This window comes from Phocoena sinus, chromosome X, assembly GCF_008692025.1.
Source record: "Phocoena sinus isolate mPhoSin1 chromosome X, mPhoSin1.pri, whole genome shotgun sequence".
In the NCBI taxonomy this organism is placed as follows: Eukaryota; Metazoa; Chordata; class Mammalia; order Artiodactyla; family Phocoenidae; genus Phocoena; species Phocoena sinus.
The window spans coordinates 92,791,379-92,811,304 of NC_045784.1; the positions used below are offsets into that span (position 1 = coordinate 92,791,379).

Here is a 19,926-nt window from a genome sequence, read left to right on the forward strand (position 1 = left end):
GAACAATTTTGAATCCTTTAACAGGATAAGTAACACAGAAAAATTGGTTCTTGAGGAAGTGTGTCCAAGTAGTAGATTTGGATTAAATGGGACAAGCTCAGAGTTGCTTCTGTTAGCCCAAGTGTAAGGTAAGGATAGAAGCTGTTGCAACAAGAAAGGGGACACGTTGGAGAGACATTTTTAGTAAAGAATTATCAGGCTTAGGTGATTGGAATGAATCGAATGTGAATTATAAGATAAGAGACATCAAACATAATTCTAGCTCTGTAAGTCTGGGGCTCAGGGGAGTGGTAATATTAGTACTGGCATTGAACATTTTCTAATCTGTTGAAGCATAGAAGTAATATAGCGTATGACTCACAATCTTCGTAAGTAGTCTTGATGATTTTGCATCTGAACACTTTGTGACAATGATACACTGTAATCATATATAGCTGCTAGGTTATTTTCAGAAGAACAAGTCTCTTCCTCTTTGAATTCCTTTATTTTTTTCTTTCATAATAAAGGTGATTCCTAGGCCTGGAACTGGTGTAACTGTAGGAGAAAAAGGAAACATTGGGTTACCTGGCTTGCCTGGAGAAAAAGGAGAGCGAGGATTTCCTGGAATACAGGGTCCACCTGGCCTTCCTGGACCTCCAGGTAAAAGAGACTGTGCTGTACTTAATAGCCCTGAATTTATAGTATCTTTACTAATCCAAGTATACAGTATTATCATACTAGTTCCAGGGTGAGCATGGCAAGGAAGACAGAGGTATTTTTTAATTGACAGAAACTTCTCAACTCTTACTATAGCTTTTCTTACCTGTTTTCTTACCAAGTTTCTTACCTGTACTTTAAAAAAAAAAGAAAAAAGCAAAGTTACTTGAATAGTGTCCTTTTACCCTAAAAAAATACCATTTCTACCTTTTGTTATTAATAAATTACACCAAACAGTACTATGATCCAAAAATTAATCATTATACCTTTCATGCTGTTATGAAAGGGAACATTGTGCTAATAATGCCTAGTTATATAAGATTTACTGTATTTTTATATAGGAAATAGCACTATCCACTTAGAATTCCAGAAACATCTACCTAGAAATCCCCGTGGTGATTTTGCTGTGCAGTAAAATCTTGGAGCTCAATACTGAGTTTTATGTCATTCCTTTGTTGAAGATATGCAGTATATAGTAGAGCATTTCTAATTTGGCCACAAACTGAGCAGTACCCTTGTTTAGCATGTTTATTTGGATGTTCTGTGAAATGAGGTGATAGTAAGGATTTATGTAAAATTTGAAAAAAAACATCTACAGTATCTGTCACACATACATGTATAATAAATTACGGTTACTTTTCCTTCAAAAATATTTGGCTAATGAAATATTACCATGATGAGATGAGTGACACTCAGTGTTCCTCCCAAGGAGAAAGAGAATGAATTGTGGGTCCCATTTCGCTCTAAGTATGCACTTTGGGTTTCGAACTTCAAGGTAATGGACTAAACACATACTGTGTCTGGAAAATTGAGATAAGGAATTCTCCAAGGATGTAGCAGAAAAGTTAAAGTGTTAGATAGTATGAAATAAAATTTAAGACGCACAAAGGATAAACCTAGAAGTCCCAAAATCCAGCATGAAGGAGTTCAAGGAGAGAATAGGACAAGAAGCAATATTTGAAAAATTAATGGCTGAGAACTTCTTTCTATTAAAAAATGATTCCCTGTGAAAAGGCTTATGAATTACGAAGCAAAAGTAAAATAATAATACAAAAATACGTAACTAGACAAATTTTAGGGACATTTTAGAATTTAAGGGTAAAAAGAAATTCTTAAAAACTGAGAGCAAAGGCAGATCACCTACAAAACAGTGAGAATAAGAGGAGGATAATGGAGCAAATTTTCAAAGTAATAAGGAAAAATAACTATGAATTTGAGATTCTATATTACATCAAACTATCATCCTAGTGTGAAGATGGGATGCTTAGAAAGTTTACTACCTCCAGATCTTCTCTGAAATAGTTACTGGAGGTTTTACTTCAAGAAGAAGATAATGAATTCAGGATGAAGTTGGCGGTGGGGGTGGGTAAGATACAAGAACCAGTGGTTAGGAAAGATATTGATAAAGTATTTTAAGTCTAAATAAGTATGGATCATAAAAAAATAACAGAAGTATTTTAACTAACAATATGGAAGTATAATTGTACACATGACTAACACAGGATATGGACGTACAGAGAGAATGGGGAAGTGAATGATAAGGTTTTTTGTCTTGTTAGAGGGAGAGAATATAAATATTATTAACTCTCTAAGTTTTTCGAAAAATAAAAGTTTTAGTATATAGGTTAAACATTTTAATAGTAACCACTAGAAAAGAATAGAAATAATATACATTACTTACTTGTTGAGGAAAGAAGATGACCAAAAAGCTGGATCTATGTCACACAAATTAGGATTGGGACAAAACAGACACAGATAAACCTGAATAAATAGAAAAAAATAAATAAAATGACATGAAGAAGTTAAAAATAAATCAGCAACTCCAATAAATGTGAAGGGACTAAACACTGATTAGTAGACAAAAACTAAAATAAAATTAGAATTAAAATATCTGTATGCTGTGCACAGTAGACATATCGAAAGTAAAACAGCATAGAAATTTTGAAAATAAAGCAATGGGAAGATATTAAGCAAACGCTACCAAAGGAAAGCTGGTTTAGCAATTCCAATACAGTATGAAATAGAATTCAATGAAAAAATGCATTAAAAAACAGATATTTCACGTGGATAAATAGACAACTTATACCACAGTGATATAAAGGTCACTAAACTTAGGCATCTAAAAATATAGCTTTGAATATGTAAAATGAAAACTGATAAACTGCAAGGGATAATTTGGCAACTCCCCAATATATCAAGTAAGTGAAAAATAAAAAGGATACAAATGATTTGAGCAGCACAATTAAGCTGTATTTATGGGGGAGAGAGAAAACCTGTGTGTGCAGCAGAGAATGTACATTCTTTTCAAACACACATGAAGCATTTATAGAAATTGACTCTATTAGACCAGAAAAAATCTTGTAAAATTATATGCGGGCCATGCTCTGTGACCACAGTGAAATGAAGTCAGAAATTAACAACAAAAAGCACCAAATATTTGTATATTAAAGTGCATATTTCTAAATAACTCTAGAGGTAAAGAGAATACAGAAATGGAGATGATGAACTACTAAATGCTAAATAAACAACCCGTATCAAAACTCATGGTACCCTTAATTTATCACAAAATTAGAGATACTGAAAATAAATGAGCTAAGTTGGAAAAATAATAAGAAATAAAACAAGCACATGCCATTTGCAGCAACATGCGTGGACCTAGAGATTGTCATACTGAGTGAAATAAGTCAGACAGAGGAAGACAAATATCATATGACAGCGCTTATATGTGGAATCTAAAAACAGGCTACCAATGAACTTATCTACAAAACAGAAATAGAGTTACAGATGTAGAAAACAAACTTACGGTTATCAGGGGGCAAAGGCGGGGAGGGATAAATTGGGAGATTGGGATTGACATATACACACTACTATATACAAAAAAGATGACTAACAAGTACCTACAGTATAGCACAGGGAACACTACTCAGTACTCTGTAATGGCCTATATGGGAAAAGAATCTAAAAAAGAGTGGATATATGTATATGTATAACTGATTCACTTTGCTGTACATCTGAAACTAACACAACATTGTAAAGCAACTATACTCCAATACAAATTTTTTAAAAAAGCACAAGCAAAATAGATGGAAAAACTTGAGAAAGGTAAAAATAAAATATGATCAAGATAAAGGGAAGAGAAGGCACAAATAAAATCAGTAAAGAAAAAAGATTATTACCATAAATACAATTAAAATTTTTAGATTACAAGAAAACTCTAAAACTATGTCAATATATTTTAAATTCTAGGTGAAATATACATTCCTCATGAAACAGAAAACATAAAGTAATAAAATTTTCCTGAGAAAGTAGGACACCTAAGTAGATCAATTACCACAGAAGATTTTGAAATGTTAATGGTCTCCGTGAAAAAGCATTGGTTTTGTGGGTGGTTTTATAGAGTTTTATGGATGAAATCTACCAAGTTCTTGAGCAGGTGATTCTCATAGTTTATAAACTGTTTCAGAACATTTTTTTAAAAAGGAAATTCAGTTTAGCAGTATCAATACCAAACCACCAAGGCGATACACTGGAAATAACTATAGTTCAATATCACTTACGAATGTGGAAGTAACAATCTTAAATAAAATATTATCAAATCAATCCAGAAATATATTAAACAATATGATATTATGACCAAATAGATGTTACCCTAAGATTGCAAGGATGGTTCAACATCACTGTCATTGACCACACTGACGTATTAAAAGAGAATAGGCCAATAGATGCAAAGAAAACAGTAAAATTCAATACATATTCATTTTTAAAAGGAAAAAAAATCCTTAAACTAAGATTGGGGACTTCCCTGGTGATGCAGTGGTTAAGAATCCGCCTGCCAATGCAGGGGACATGGGTTGGAACCCTGGTCCAGGAAGATCCCACATGCCATGGAGCAGCTAAGCCCATGCGCCACAAGTCCTGAACCCATGCACCTAGAGCCTGTGCTGCGCAACAAGAGAAGCCACTACAATGAGAAGCCCGTGCACCACAATGAAGAGCAGCCCCTGCTCGCCGCAACTAGAGAAAGCCCACACTCAGCAACGAAGACCCAACATAGCCATACATAAACAAATATATTTAAAAAAACAACTAAGATTACAAGGGAACTGTTTTGAAGACCTAAATAGACATTTCTCCAGAGAAGACATACAGATGGCCAAGAGGCACATGAAAAGCTGCTCAACATCGCTAATTATTAGAGAAATGCAAATCAAAACTACAATGAGGTATCACCTCACACCAGTTAGAATGGGCATCATCAGAAAATCTACAAACAACAAATGCTGGAGAGGGTGTGGAGAAAAGGGAACCCTTTTGCACTGTTGGTGGGGACGTAAATTGATACAGCCACTATGGAGAACAGTATAGAGGTTCCTTAAGAAACTAAAAATAGAATAACCATATGACCCAGCAATCCCACTACTGGGCATATACCCAGAGAAAACCACAATTCAAAACGACACATGCACCCCAGTGTTCATTGCAGCACTATTTGCAATAGCCAGGTCATGGAAGCAACCTAAATACCCATCGACAGACGAATGGGTAAAGAAGATGTGGTACATATATACAATGGACTATTAGATGTAAAAAGGAACAAAACTGGGTCATTTGTAGAGAGGTGGATGGATCTAGAGACTGTCATACAGAGGGAAGTAAGAGAAAAACAGATATTGTATATTAACACCTATATGTGAAATCTAGATATTGTATATTAACAAATATATGTGGAATCTAGGTGAACTGGTTTGCAAGGCTGAAATAGAGGCACAGATGTAGAGAACAAACGTATGGACACGAAGAGGGGAAAGTGGTGGGGGATGGGGTGTTGTGATGAATTGGGAGATTGGGATTGACATATATACACTAATATGTATAAAATGGATAACTAATAAGAACCTGCTGTATAAAAATATAAAATAAAATTCAGAAAAATAAAAAAGGAACTGTCTTGGGCTTCCCTGGTGGCACAGTAGTTAAGAATCCCCCTGCCAATGCAGGGGACACGGGTTCGAGCCCTGGTCTGGGAAGATCCCACATGCCATGGAGCAACTAAGCCTGTGCGCCACAGCTACTGAGCCTGCGCTCTAGCACCCGTGAGCCACAACTACTGAAGCCCGTGCGCCTAGAGCCCGTGCTCCACAACAAGAGAAGCCACCGCAATGAGAAGCCCACGCACCTTCATGAAGAGTAGCCTCCGCTTGCCGCAACTAGAGAAAGCCACACATAGCAACAAAGAAGCAAAGTAGCCAAAAGTAAATAAATAAAATAAATAAATTTATATAAATAAAAGGGAACTGTCTTAACTTGATGACAGAATATAAGACTTGATGCCTTATATTCTCTTGAAGCTATCTACTTCATACGGGAAGTACAGGACTGTTCGGGAAATGTCATACTTTTTGGTGAAACATCAGGAGCATTCTCATTAAAGTCAAAAATCAGATAAAGATATGGTCACCAGGGCTTCCCTCGTGGCGCAGTGGTTGGGAGTCCACCTGCTGATGCAGGGGACATGGGTTAGTGCCCCGGTCTGGGAAGATCCCACATGCCACAGAGCAGCTGGGCCCATGAGCCATGGCTGCTGAGCCTGTGCGTCCGGAGCCTGTTCTCCACAATGGAAGAGACCACAACAGTGAGAGGCCTGCGTACCACAAAAAAAAAAAAAAAAGAAAAAAGATATGGTCACCAATACTGTTTGATCTTATACTGAAGATCCCAGCCAGCATACTAAGTCTAGAAAAAAAAGAGGTGTATGGATAAAAAAAAAAGCAAACCAAATTTTGGTTATTGATAATCTACCCATAGAGCCTAAAAGAATCACATGACAAATTACCAGAACTTAGAATGTTTGCAAGGTAGCCAAATATGAGTTGCAAACTTAAATAACTTACCTTCCTCTAAACCAGCAATAAAATAATTAAACGTACAAGAGGACAAAATCCAGTTAACAAAAGTAACAGTCATAAAACTGACGTTAGCAATCAAATTTACCCATGAATAAACCAAACAAAAGATGTGTAAGATCTCTTTCATAACTTTGTAAAATACTATTAAATAATATAAAATTAATAAATGGAAAGATATAATACTTAATTATTACTTGATGCGAGAGCTCAATATTATATACAGGCGATTCTACCAAAATTTAATCTTTAAATTCAAATTAATCTCATTCAAAATTTCAATGGTTTTTTAAAATGAAACTGACAAGCTGACTCTGAAATTCACTTAGAAGAGTAAATTTGTAAGTGTAGTGGAGATGGTTTTTTTTTTTTTTTTTTTTTTTTTTTTTTTTTTTTTTTTTTTTTTTTTTTTTTTTTTGCGGTACGCGGGCCTCTCACTGTTGTGGCCTCTCCCGTTGCGGAGAACAGGCCCTGGACGCCAGGCTCAGCGGCCATGGCTCACGGGCCCAGCTGCTCCGCAGCATGTGGGATCTTCCCGGACCGGGGCACGAACCTGTGTCCCCTGCATCGGGAGGCGGACTTTCAACCACTGCGCCACCAGGGAAGCCCGGAGATGGTTTTAAAAAGAACAAAGATGGGTATATTTTCCTTACCAGTTTTGAAAACATTATAAAGCTGTAGTAATGAAAAAGTGTGTTAATGGTGCAGGAACAGATAGTGGAACAGAAGAAAGTCCAGAAACAGAGCCACGTTTACATGAGAACTTTGAGATGCCTCTTTTTTCCTGTAAATGGCTTCCTGGTATTTCTGAGATTAAAAAATCATAGTGTCAAAGGAGAGTGAGTAGAGAGTTAGTTATTAGTACATTTCCAAAAGTAATAAAGCTACTTTAAATTAGTCTTTCTTATATTCAAAGTAGTACTTACATTATTGGAACTTTCCATCTTTTCTCTAGATGTTGATTCTCATAGAAAAAACTAAGAACATAACTGGTGTTATACATTAAAGGAAGATCTTATCATTACTTAATGTCTCATTGAGACCCAAAGTAATATGTCTAAAATAAGATCATTTTGATCACTTTTAATGGGTATTTGTTTTTATCTTAGGACTTGCAGTTACAGGTCCTCCTGGGCCCCCTGGCTTTCCTGGGGAAAGGGGCCAGAAAGGTGATGAAGGTCCACCTGGAATTTCCATTCCTGGATCTCCTGGACTTGATGGACAGCCTGGGGCTCCTGGCCTTCCAGGGCCTCCTGGTCCTCCTGGCCCTCACATCCCTCCTAGTAAGCTATAGTTTTTTCCTGTTAAGTTCTATTGTTGTTTTTGTTTTGTCTTTATTTATAAGTGAATCTAGCTGAAGGTTGACATCATTCTTTGTATTTCTGATAGCTAAATATTCTTCCACTGCTTCTACTTTTGATTTTTGGTGATTCTTTGATATTTAGATTTGTTCTTCAAATTATCACTAATATTATATCTTCCTTTTGTTTATAGGTAGTTGTATTAATGCAGAGAAATAACTGAAAATAGATCTCTTTTTTTCTAGCCTATCAGACTTTCTCTTTGTTGTCTTCTGGATATTTTACAAAAATTGGCTTGCTGTTCTTGTTTTATCTTATCTCAGGTGATGAGGTATGTGAAGCAGGCCCTCCTGGCCCTCCAGGATCTCCAGGTGATAGAGGACTCCAAGGAGAACAAGGAGTGAAAGGTTTGATTCCCATATTCCTTCATCCTTTGAAATCATCAGCAAAATCCCCTATATCCTCCATCCTACCTCAGCCACTCACTCCCATGGTCATACCCCAAGACCACACATTACCAGTAGTGCACACTTCCATATTTTGATTTCCCGAATCTCATTTTGTGACCACTACATCCTATCTTTCTAGCTTACTACCTCTAATAACCTGACTCCAGCATTACTTCACACTCACTGAAACCTACCAACTTTGACTGTCCCTCAACCTTTTGATGTCCTTTCTTCTCTCCTAACCCAGCTTAAATTCCATAATCAATCTCATACATAAACTCTTGACACCTTTGCCCTCCTCTCCTGCCATTGTACTCACTTCAAACAAAAGCACAGCCCTGGTAATTCCAAATTACTACCTCTTCTGAGCCTGTGCCTTCTCTCTTCAAACTTCTAACACCTCCTCTTCCATTCTTATTTTAGGATTCTGACTTTGCTTCCTCCTCCACTGACCAATTGAAGCAATAACAAGAGAACTTTCACAGATTGCCGCCACCACCATATTTACCCCCCTATTTGCATCTTGCCCCTATATTCTGCCTTTCTGCCTATTATTGTTACTGCTCCTATCTAAAGCAATTCTTCTGTTTGTACGATAGATTCAGTTTCCTCTTGTTCTCCCCCAAAAATTCATTCCAGAAATTCTTGTCACTCCCCTATCATCAATTTTCCCCTTTTACTGGATCATTCCCAGCAGTATACAAATATGCTTTTTTCACCCATCTAAAAATATTTTATCATGATCCCACTTCCCCTGCCTGATACTACACCATTCCTCTGCTTCCGTTTGGAACAAAACTCTTCAAGAATTTTCTACTCACTGTCTCTAGATAACTCTACTCTCATTTTCTCTTAAACATACTCCTCAGGACTTCACTCCCCTCCCCCAGCCACTCCATAGATGCTGCTTTTGTCAAAGTCATCACCAGCCTGTTGACTGCCAATTCAAATATCAAGTCTCAGTCCATTATTTCCTTGATTTTTCCACTCTTTAACACTTTCTTCACTTGGTTTTCAGTATATTACATGCTCTGTTTTTCTTCCTACCTTCCTGGCATATCGTATATATTAGATATAGATATAGGTATAGATATGTCTCTCTCTATATATAGATATGTCTCCTCCTATATATACTTTGTCTCTATATGTATATCTCTCCGTATGTATGTCTGTCTATTACCTCCCATGTAACTACTGTCTAAATCAAAATATAGAACTTTTCCAAGACTCTAGGAGACTCTCTTGTGTATCCTATACAGCACTCCCAAAGGTAACCACTGTTGTATCCTCAATCAAACAGTTTGCCTAACTTTGAACTTTGTATAAATGGAATCATACAGTATGGGCTCTTTTATGTCTTAATATTTTATCTGGTTTCTTTTGCTTAATATTATATCTGTGAGGTATATCCATGTTTTTGTTTGTAGCAGTATTTTTTCACTGCTCTTTGGTATTTCATTGAATGAATATTCCTATTCATATTCATCCGTTCTAATGTTAATGGACATTTGGTCTGGGGCTATTATGAATAAAGCTGCTATGAACATTCATATATATATATATATATATATATATATATATATATATATATAGTAGGACATAAGCATTCATTTCTGTTGTGTAAACCTGGTAATGGAATTGCTGGATCATAAGGTAGATGTATCTTTGATTCCATAGATACCACCAAACCATTTTACAAAGAGGATTTAGTTTCCATTTCCCTCATAACTTATTGATGCTGAGCCTCTTTTCTTATAGTCTGTACATTCTTTTTGTAAAATACCTATCTTTTTCTATTTTAATTGGGTTGTTTGATATATGTGTCACAAATATATTCTCCCATTCTGTGACTTGCTTTTTTACTCGCGTCTTTCCTTGAACAGAAGTTGTTAATTAAAAGAAGTCAAATTATTAATGTCCTCTTTTATTGTTAGTGCTGTTTATGTCCTGTTTTAGAAATCTTTGCTTATCCCAAGGACCTGATAATATTCCTCTATGTTTTCTTCTAAAAGCTTTATTGTTTTTGCCTTTTACATTTTGACCTTTGACCTGTCATGGAGTCATCCTTGATTCCCTTCTTCTTTTGAATTCTATATGATCCATGAGAAAACCCTATTGGCTCTACTTTCAAATATGTCCAGAATCTAACCAATTCTCATCATGTTCATTGCTGTCACTCTGGAATGAGCTACTATCTCTCCTAGATCACTTCAGCAGTAGTCACTTATGTGTTTACCCTGTTTCCGTCCTTGTACTTAGATTATATTATTAACATAGCAACCAGAGTCATCCTTTTAAAACTTAAGTCATATCATGTTGCTTTTCTGTTTAATTTCTTCTCCTAAATTCTCATTTCACTCACAGTAAAAGCCACAGTCTTTGTGGTGGCCTATGTGATATTTTATGATATGCCACTTGTTATAACCTGTTAACTGTCTGACCCGGTTCCCCTTCCTCACTGTACTCCCACAATCTGTTCTCCTTGATGTTCCTTCTATATGCCAAACATGGCTACTCTTTCTACCTGGACTGTTCTATAGTCGTTATGCACGTGCCATGTCCTTTAAGTTTTTTTAATCACGTGTCATCTTCTCAATGAGGTCTTATCCTGACCACCCTATTTAAAATTGCAACCTGCCACCCACCCCTAAGCACATCCAATTTCACTTACCCAGCCACTGGTAGAATGTAAACACTGTGAAGGTATGGATTTTGTCTGTTTTGTTTATCAATGTATTACAAACTCCTCGAACAGTGCTTGACACATAGTAGGTGCTCAGTAAATATTTATCAAGTAAATTGATTCTAGATATAGGCTTCTCCAGCTACACTGTTAGGTAGGAATATTGTCCCTTAGTGCTAACTTCTTTAGAACCTATCTAAAGAAGGTATATGTACCCCTTCAAGTAAAATTTGTTTTTTATTATGGCTTTCTCTAGGTGACAAAGGTGACACGTGCTTCAACTGTATTGGAACTGGTGTTTCAGGGCCTCCAGGTGAACCTGGTTTGCCAGGTCTTCCAGGTCCCCCAGGTAACACATTCTTCCTCAGGGCAACCTTAAAAATATTTCTTGGCTAGATATTAGTGAGCTTATAGTTTTAAATGATGCCAGTGTCTCATTTTATGACTAGTCACTAACATCCATAAATAATTAAATATGAAATGTCACTATCTGCTGTGAAATAAATTATGCTCTTGTTTCCAGTAGCTGAAGCTACCACCATTTTCTATTAAAGAATTTTGACAGTATTACTCCAGGAAAAATATCTTCCTTATTTTCCATATGGTGAGGAAAATAACTTATACAGAGTCAGACTTCTTTATTCCAGAAAACTGGGGAAAATGTTCATAATACCTGACCCCTGAATATGGTTTTCAGTGGCCAAGATTCTAGTCATTGGGATGTATCACATGTTGTCATTAAGAAACGGTCTTCTACCAGAGTTTGGCAATCAACTGCCCATATTCCTCTTTATTTTTTTTAACTTTTAAAAATTAAAAAAAATTAAAATGTTCTTTCTTTTTTAAAAAAAATTGTTATTGGAGTATAGTTGATTTAAATGTTGTGTTAGTTTCATGTGTACAGCAAAGTGAATCAGTTATACATATACATATATCCAGTCTTCTTTAGATTCTTTTCCCATTATAGGCCATTACACAGTATTGAGTAGAGTTCTCTGTGCTATACATAGGTCCTTATTAGTTATCTATTTTATGTATAGTAGTGTGTATATGTCAATTCCAGTCTCCCAATTTATCCCCCTCCTCCCTTACCCCCCTTGTAGCCATAAGTTTATTTTCTTCATCTGTAACTCTGTTTCTGTTTTATAGATAAGTTCATTTGTACTCTGTTTGTAAATTCCACATATAAGTGATATCATATGATATTTGTCTTCCTCTTTCTATATATAACTCCCCCTTCCCCATTTCCAGCTCTTTTACTCAACTGCCTCTTGGGGTTTCCCAGGATTATATTCTCTTGAAATCACACTTCATGTCTGAGGCAGTGAGGGCTGAGAATAGATACCAGATCTCTTACCTTTCTGTCTAGTGTGTCTGCCAAACACACATTTGGTGTTTGGAAATAGATTTTCAGCAAGTCTTATAGCTGCCCTTAGAAGTTAATCATTTAGCCTTGTACTTCCAGTCTAGTGGTTTTCAAACTTGGGAGTGCATCAGAATTACTTGGAGGGCTTGTTAAAACCCAGATTCCTGGGTCCCACCCCCCCCAAATTTCTGATTTAGTAGACTTGGGGTGGAGGGCCCAAGAATTAGCATTTCTAACCAGTGCCCAGGTGATGCTGATGCAGCTGGTCCAGGGACCCGTTTTGAGAGCACTGCTTTAGTAATATTTCCTCTAGTCTTTGAGCACCAATCCTTTCTCATAAACCAAATTTTAGGGAGTGACAAACCAAAGAAAGAACTGGTAGGAATCTAGGAAAATTGTTTAAGTAAGAACAAAGAAAGATACACAGACTTTGTCCTTATCTCCTTCTCACCTTTGCAATGGGGTGGTTATAAGAGCAGAGCATTTCTGTGCATAGTACTTGGTAGCTGCGAGCTCTGAGAGGATTTGGAATTGGAAATACCTAAGGATACAATGCTGTATGTACCAGGAAGTGTTAGCTTTACCTAAAAGAAAGGATGATCTCCTTGCCTTCAGAGCATAGAATAGAAAGATCAAAATGTGACTTGTTAAATGGGATTGAATGGCATTCTTATTTTTTAATTAATTAATTTATTTATTTATTGGCTGTGTTGGGTCTTCATTGCTGCAGTGGGCTTTCTCTAGTTGTGGCGAGCGCGGGCTACTCTTCGTCGCGGTGCGTGGGCTTCTCATTGCGGTGACTTCTCTTGTTGCGGAGCATGGTCTCTAGGCGTTCGGGCTTCAGTAGTTGTGGCACGCGGGCTCAGTAGTTGTGGCTCGCAGGCTCTAGAGCTCAGGCTCAGCAGTTGTGCCGCATGGGCTTAGTTGCTCCACAGCATGTGGGATCTTCCCAGACCAGGGATCGAACCCGTGTCCCCCGCATTGGTGCATTGGCAGGCAGATTCTTAACCACTGCACCACTGGGGATGTCTGGCATTCTTATTTTAAAACTTGACTTCCTGACTTGCTGATTTTTATATGAGCTTTGTCAGGATTTCAAGCTCAAAGCTCACATTACTCTGTGTGTGTGTGTGTGTGTGTGTGTGTGTGTGTGTGTGTGTGTATTAGGATCTCTTGGTTTCCCTGGACAGAAGGGTGAAAAAGGACACGCTGGTGCAACCGGTCCCAAAGGATTAACAGTAAGTTTTGAGTATATCATATAACAAAAGAAGTAGAAGAAACCCATTTACACTTTGATTTTCACTTGTGGATATATATAAAAGAAATTTAGTTTTCTTATTACGATATATTTGATTCTTTCGCTCGTGCTGACTCATATGTCTCACTTGACTCATAACTTGGTACACTAAATGTTATTGGGCAGGTTGATGGGATAAACTGGAGAAAGTATTAGAAAAAAAGAAACTGAGTTTCTTTTTCTCTCTCTTCTTTTTCCCCTCTTTATTGCCTCCCCCCCACCCCCACCGCCCTCCTCAGGGCATACCAGGAGCTCCAGGCGCTCCAGGCTTTCCCGGACCTAAAGGTGAACCTGGTGACATCCTCACTTTTCCAGGAATGAAGGGTGACAAAGGAGATTTGGGTTCTCCTGGAGCTCCGGGGCTTCCTGGTTTACCTGGCACCCCTGGACAGGATGGATTGCCAGGGCTTCCTGGCCCCAAAGGAGAACCTGTGAGTTGGTTTGATATTCTTGGTTTTGTCATGTCAAATTGTTAGTGATGTTTCCTAGGATAGGCCTGGTGCTGAGATGAACATGTAATCAATGCTTAAAAGAATGTGATTATATATAGTAATGGTACATTGTTATTGACTACATAGGGTTTCTTTACGGTTCTTTTCTCAGTGGTTTTATTAATTATTTCTGCTTAACCCACTGCTATATTGAGTAATATTTGCTATGACTAGGTAGGCAGGAGGTTAAGATGCTTATGGGTCGCTGTGAGGTTCCCCTTTTCTTATCCCACATAGCCTTGTCTGGTTTTTTTTAGACTGGACAACAAAAGACTAATTTGGTTTTTATATAAAGTAAGCCTAGAGATTAGTGTGAGTAGATGGCCGTGTGAAATGTGCCATGGAGCATACAGATTGAAGATAAATGAGTAGATTCTTATTTTGTGCACAACACACAGCCCAGGATATTTAGGTAGAAAGTGCTGTTTTATTAAATGTTAGCTAGGCTGTAAACTTCTTGACTTCATGAACACAGAGATTTTTGCCAATTTTTATTCTTTGCTTTATCACCAGCACCTGGCACATAGTAGGAACTCAAAAATATTTGTTAAAAGAATGAATAAGTAGAGTGATCACACATACCACCCCATAATAACACACGCTTATGCAGTTTTTAAGAACTATTTATGGCTGTATCATTTCTCTAGTTGTACTTAGTAATACCAACCTACAGATAGCTGTTATATCTATGTTTCTGTATTAAATTTTTCCCTTTTCAGGGTGGAATTGCTTTTAAGGGTGAAAGAGGTCCCCCTGGGAACCCAGGTTTGCCAGGTCTCCCAGGAAATAGGGGGCCTATGGGCCCTCTTGGTTTTGGCCCTCCAGGCCCACCAGGTGAAAAAGGCATACAAGGTGTAGCAGGAAATCCAGGCCAGCCAGGAATACCAGGTGACTTTATTATGGTTGTTTTGTTTTTAGTTTGGTGCTTAAAAGCAGAAATGTATTTATTATCTTTTGGCCATTCTTGGCTTCTTTTTATGAGAGTTGTGTTTCTGTCGCCATTTATATTTGGGCCTTTTCAGAGCGTCTTAGCAGGGAAACATAAATGTGTGTGTGTGTGTTTTAAGAGGGGCTTCTCTTTAAATTTTTTGACTATATTTATTGTTACTGTTGTTGTTTTTAAGTGCATGATATATATAATGTACATGATATATATAATGCAAAGTTTAACAAATATAATGGAAACACACACATAACTAGCACACACGTCAAGAAACAACATTGCCAGCATCCTCGAAATCCCTATCCTCCTCTCTCTGTTCTTTCCTGATCATAACCCCCTTCCATTTCTCCAAAGGTAAACACTGTCCTGACTTTTGCATAATTTCCTTCCATATACAGTTTTATCACCTAGATATGTATTCCTATCAAAGTACTTTAATTATGCTTCTTTTTGAGTGTTATATTAATGGAAGCATAGGGTAAGTATTCTTTATGTTAACTTTGTTTATGGATATAACATATTCATTTTCACTGCTGTACAGTATCCCACTGTGTGTGTGTGTGTGTGTGTGTGTATCACCGTTGCTTTATGCATTCTATTGTTAATGGACAGTTGGGTTATTTATAGTTCAGGCCTATTATGAATAATGCTTCTATGTGCATTCTTTTATATATATTTCTGGTGTACATGTGCATACACTGCTCTGTGACAGAGATCAGCAAACTACAACTCTGGCCTTCCACATGTTATCATAAATGAAAATTTTATTTGAACACATCCACAGCCATTCACTATTGTTTATGCCTGCTTTTGCACTACTACTGCAGAGTTGTTGTTGCTACAGAGACCAGATGGCCCACAAAGCCTAAAGTATATGCTGTCTGGTCCTTTACAGAAAAAATTTGCCAATCCCTAGGCTAGGGTATATATTTAAGATTAGCATTCTTGAGGCATAGAATAAATACATCTTCAGCTTTACTAGATAATTCCAAACTACGTCCAAAGCAATTGTACCAATTTATACTCCCACCAGCAGTATTAGAGGTTTCTTGTTGCTCTGTATCCTCATAAGTATTTTGTATTGTTAGACTTTTTCATTTTTGCCAATCTGTTGAGTGTGATATATCTCATGGCAGTTTTATTTTATATTTCTCTGATTATATTAATGTTTACCAAACCTTTTCATATGTTTGTTGACCATTTGAATTTCTCTTTGTGAAATGTCTTTTCAAGTGTTTTGACCATTTTTTCTTTTGGATTGTTTCTTTTTCTTATTGATTTGGAGGAATATATATATGTGTGTGTGTGTGTGTGTGTGTGTGTATATATATATATAATTTGTATTAGTTCTTTATTAGCTATTTATTTTGTAAAATCTTAATTCACTATGGCTTGCCATTTTCACTCTCTGTATGGTGTCTTCAATGAACAGAAATCACTTTGAATGTAGTCAAATATATCACCCTTTTCTCTCTCATGGTTAGTGCTTTTTATGTCATGTTTAAGAAATCCATCTTTGTCCTGAGCCTATTTCAAATTCTTATTTCAATTAATGAGAAGTAGTTGTACTTGGACTTTGCACACATAAAACCTTAACGTACCACTAGTTAACCAAAAATAAGTATTTTTCTTTTGACCTACATTTAGAAAATATTTTTATAGATGCCTAATATTTTTATAGATGCCATCTTCATGGAAACCCTTAATACTGTCATCTACTTTTATCTTTGAAATTTCATCCTTCTGTTTAGTATCTTCCTTGAAAATATATACAGGATTGTTTTTCTCATGGATTTTTGTTAGTTTGAATTTTTAGAAGATTGTAAGTACTTTCTTTTTTGTTTTAATTAGCGGAGATCTTTAGTCAAGTGAACACTTCCCATTCACTATTAATTCCCACTTGTTCTTAGGTCCTAAAGGTGATCCAGGTCAGACCATAACACAGCCAGGGAAGCCTGGCTTGCCTGGTAACCCAGGCAGAGATGGTGAAGTAGGTCTTCCAGGTATGTGGGGAATTTATTTGACCATGTCTTCAACACTTGTTGGTTTCTGTCTTTGGCTACTTCCAAAAAACTGCTGTTTCTCCGTAGGTGAACCTGGACTCCCAGGCCAGCCAGGCTTGCCAGGTATACCTGGTAGCAAAGGAGAACCAGGTATCCCTGGAATTGGGCTTCCTGGACCACCTGGCCCCAAAGGTATGTAGGACTGGGTAGCAGGCAAGGTAGGTTAGCTGGTTAGTATGATATTATTCTTTGATATAGCTCACAAAACAGATAAAGTATATTCGTGCAACTTTTTTCTATGTGCAATAAAGAATGTAAGGGAAAAGTCACAGCACGTATGTACTATAGTTTCATTGTCTTTATGTAAAACATTCCAGACAAGAAAATATCTAAATCCTACATATGCAAAAATGATATACAAGCTTTAAATATCACAGTAATTATTGTCTTTTGTGTTCACCACTGTATTTTCAGGGCTCAGAAAAGTCCTGGCACATATTAAGCGCTCAATAGATATTTGTTAAATGAATGAATTGTATTAAACAGAAAACAGACTTATTGCACACTTATATCCAAGTAATGTTTTATCCTAAATCATATTCTCTTGATTTACTGAAATTTTTAGGGCTGTTGCTTCAGTTATGCTTTATTCGTCACAGAATTTCTTTTCTCATGAATGGAAAGAGTGTGCATTGGTCTGAGATCAGTACTTAAACATGTCCTTAATCATTTATGCTACATGACTTCAAAAGAGTCAGATTTGATTTTATGTGTATATATGTGTATAATATCTGCGATTTTTTTTACATCTTTATTGGAGCATAATTGCTTTACAATGGTGTGTTAGTTTCTGCTTTATAAAAAAGTGAATCAGCTATACGTATACGTATATGCCCATATCTCCTCCCTCTTGTGTCTCCCTCCCACCCTCTCTATCCCACCCCTCAAGGTGGTCACAAGCTGGTCACTGAGCTGATCTCCCTGTGCTATGTGGCTGCTTCCCCCTAGCTCTCTATTTTACATTTGGTAGTGTATGTATGTCCATGCCACTCTCTCACTCCGTCCCAGCTTACCCTTCACCATCCCTGTGTCCTCAAGTCCATTCTCTACGTCTGCATCTTTATTCCTGTCCTGCCCCTAGATTCTTCACATCCATTTTTTTTAGATTCCATGTATATGTGTTAGCATATGGTATTTGTTTTTCTCTTTCTGACTTGCTTCACTCTGTATGACAGTCTCTAGGTCCATCCACCTCACTGCAAATAACTCAATTTTGTTTCTTTTTATGGCTGAGTAGTATTCCATTGTATATATGTGCCACATCTTCTTTATCCATTCATCTGTCGATGGACATTTAGGTTGCTTCCATGTCCTGGCTATTGTAAATAGTGCTGAAATGAACATTGTGGTACGTGACTCTTTTCGAATTATGGTTTTATCAGGGTATATGCCCAGTAGTGGGATTGCTGGGTTGTATGGAAGTTCTATTTTTAGTTTTTTGAGGAACCTCCATACTGTTCTCCATAGTTGCTGTATCAATTTACATTCCCACCAACAGTGCAAGAAGGTTCCCCTTTCTCCACACCCTCTCCAGCATTTATTTTTTTGTAGATTTTTTTGAAGCTGGCCATTCTGACTGGTGTGAGGTGATACCTCATTGTAGTTTGGATTTGCATTTCTCTAATGATTAGTGATATTGAGCATCCTTTCATGTGTTTGTTGGGGATCTGTATATCTTCTTTGGAGAAATGTCTATTTAGGTCTTCTGCCCATTTTTGGATTGGGTTGTTTGTTTTTTTGATATTGAGCTACATGAGCTGCTTATAAATTTTGGAGATTAATCCTTTGTCAGTTGCTTCATTTGCATATATTTTCTCCCATTCTGAGGGTTGTCTTTTCATCTTCTTTATGTTTTCCTTTGCTGTGCAAAAGCTTTGCAGTTTCATTAGGTCCCATTTGTTTATTTTTGTTTTTATTTCCATTTCTCTAGGAGGTGGGTCAAAAAGGATCTTGCTGTGATTTATGTCATAGAGTGTTCTGCCTATGTTTTCCTCTAAGAGTTTTATGGTGTCTGGCCTTACATTTAGGTCTTTAATCCATTTTGAGTTTATTTTTGTGTATGGTGTTAGGGAGTGTTCTAGTTTCATTCTTTTACATGTAGCTGTCCAGTTTTCCCAGCACCATTTATTGAAGAGGCTGTATTTTCTCCATTGTATATTCTTGCCTCCTTTATCAAAAATAAGGTGACCATATGTGTGTGGGTTTATCTCTGGGCTTTCAATCCTGTTCCATTGGTCTATATTTCTGTTTTTTGTGCCAGTGCCATACTGTCTTGATTACTGTAGCTTTGTAGTATAGTCTGAAGTCCAGGAGCCTGATTCCTCCAGCTCCATTTTTCTTTCTCAAGATCGCTTTGGCCATTCTGGGTCTTTTGTGTTTCTATACAAATTGTGAGCTTTTTTGTTTTAGTTCTGTGAAAAATGCCATTGGTAGTTTGATAGGGATTGCATTGAATCTGTAGATTGCTTTGGGTAGTAGTCATTTTCACAGTGTTGATTCTTCCAGTCCAAGGGCATGGTATATCTCTCCATCTGTTTGTATCATCTTTAATTTCTTTCATCAGTGTCTTATAGTTTTCTGCATACAGGTCTTTTGTCTCCTTAGGTAGGTTTATTCCTAGGTATTTTATCCTTTTGGTTGCAATGGTAAATGGGAGTGTTTCCTTAATTTCTCTTTCAGGTTTTTCATCATTAGTGTATAGGAATGCAAGAGATTTATGTGCATTAATTTTGTA

The 19,926-nt window shown here is 36.9% G+C and overlaps 1 protein-coding gene across 5 annotated transcripts in view; it reads left to right on the top strand.

Moving 5' to 3' along the window:
• Positions 1-19,926, top strand: part of COL4A5 (collagen type IV alpha 5 chain) — a 228,983-nt gene that overhangs the window by 137,507 nt on the left and 71,550 nt on the right. For all 5 annotated transcript variants that reach the window (XM_032620467.1, XM_032620469.1, XM_032620470.1 and 2 more), the window contains exons 19-27: positions 507-639; positions 7,709-7,882; positions 8,224-8,307; positions 11,289-11,381; positions 13,566-13,636; positions 13,935-14,126; positions 14,906-15,074; positions 17,040-17,132; positions 17,220-17,324. In XM_032620467.1, coding sequence (XP_032476358.1) covers positions 507-639; positions 7,709-7,882; positions 8,224-8,307; positions 11,289-11,381; positions 13,566-13,636; positions 13,935-14,126; positions 14,906-15,074; positions 17,040-17,132; positions 17,220-17,324 — 1,114 coding nt within the window. The remainder of the gene's footprint in view (positions 1-506; positions 640-7,708; positions 7,883-8,223; positions 8,308-11,288; positions 11,382-13,565; positions 13,637-13,934; positions 14,127-14,905; positions 15,075-17,039; positions 17,133-17,219; positions 17,325-19,926) is intronic.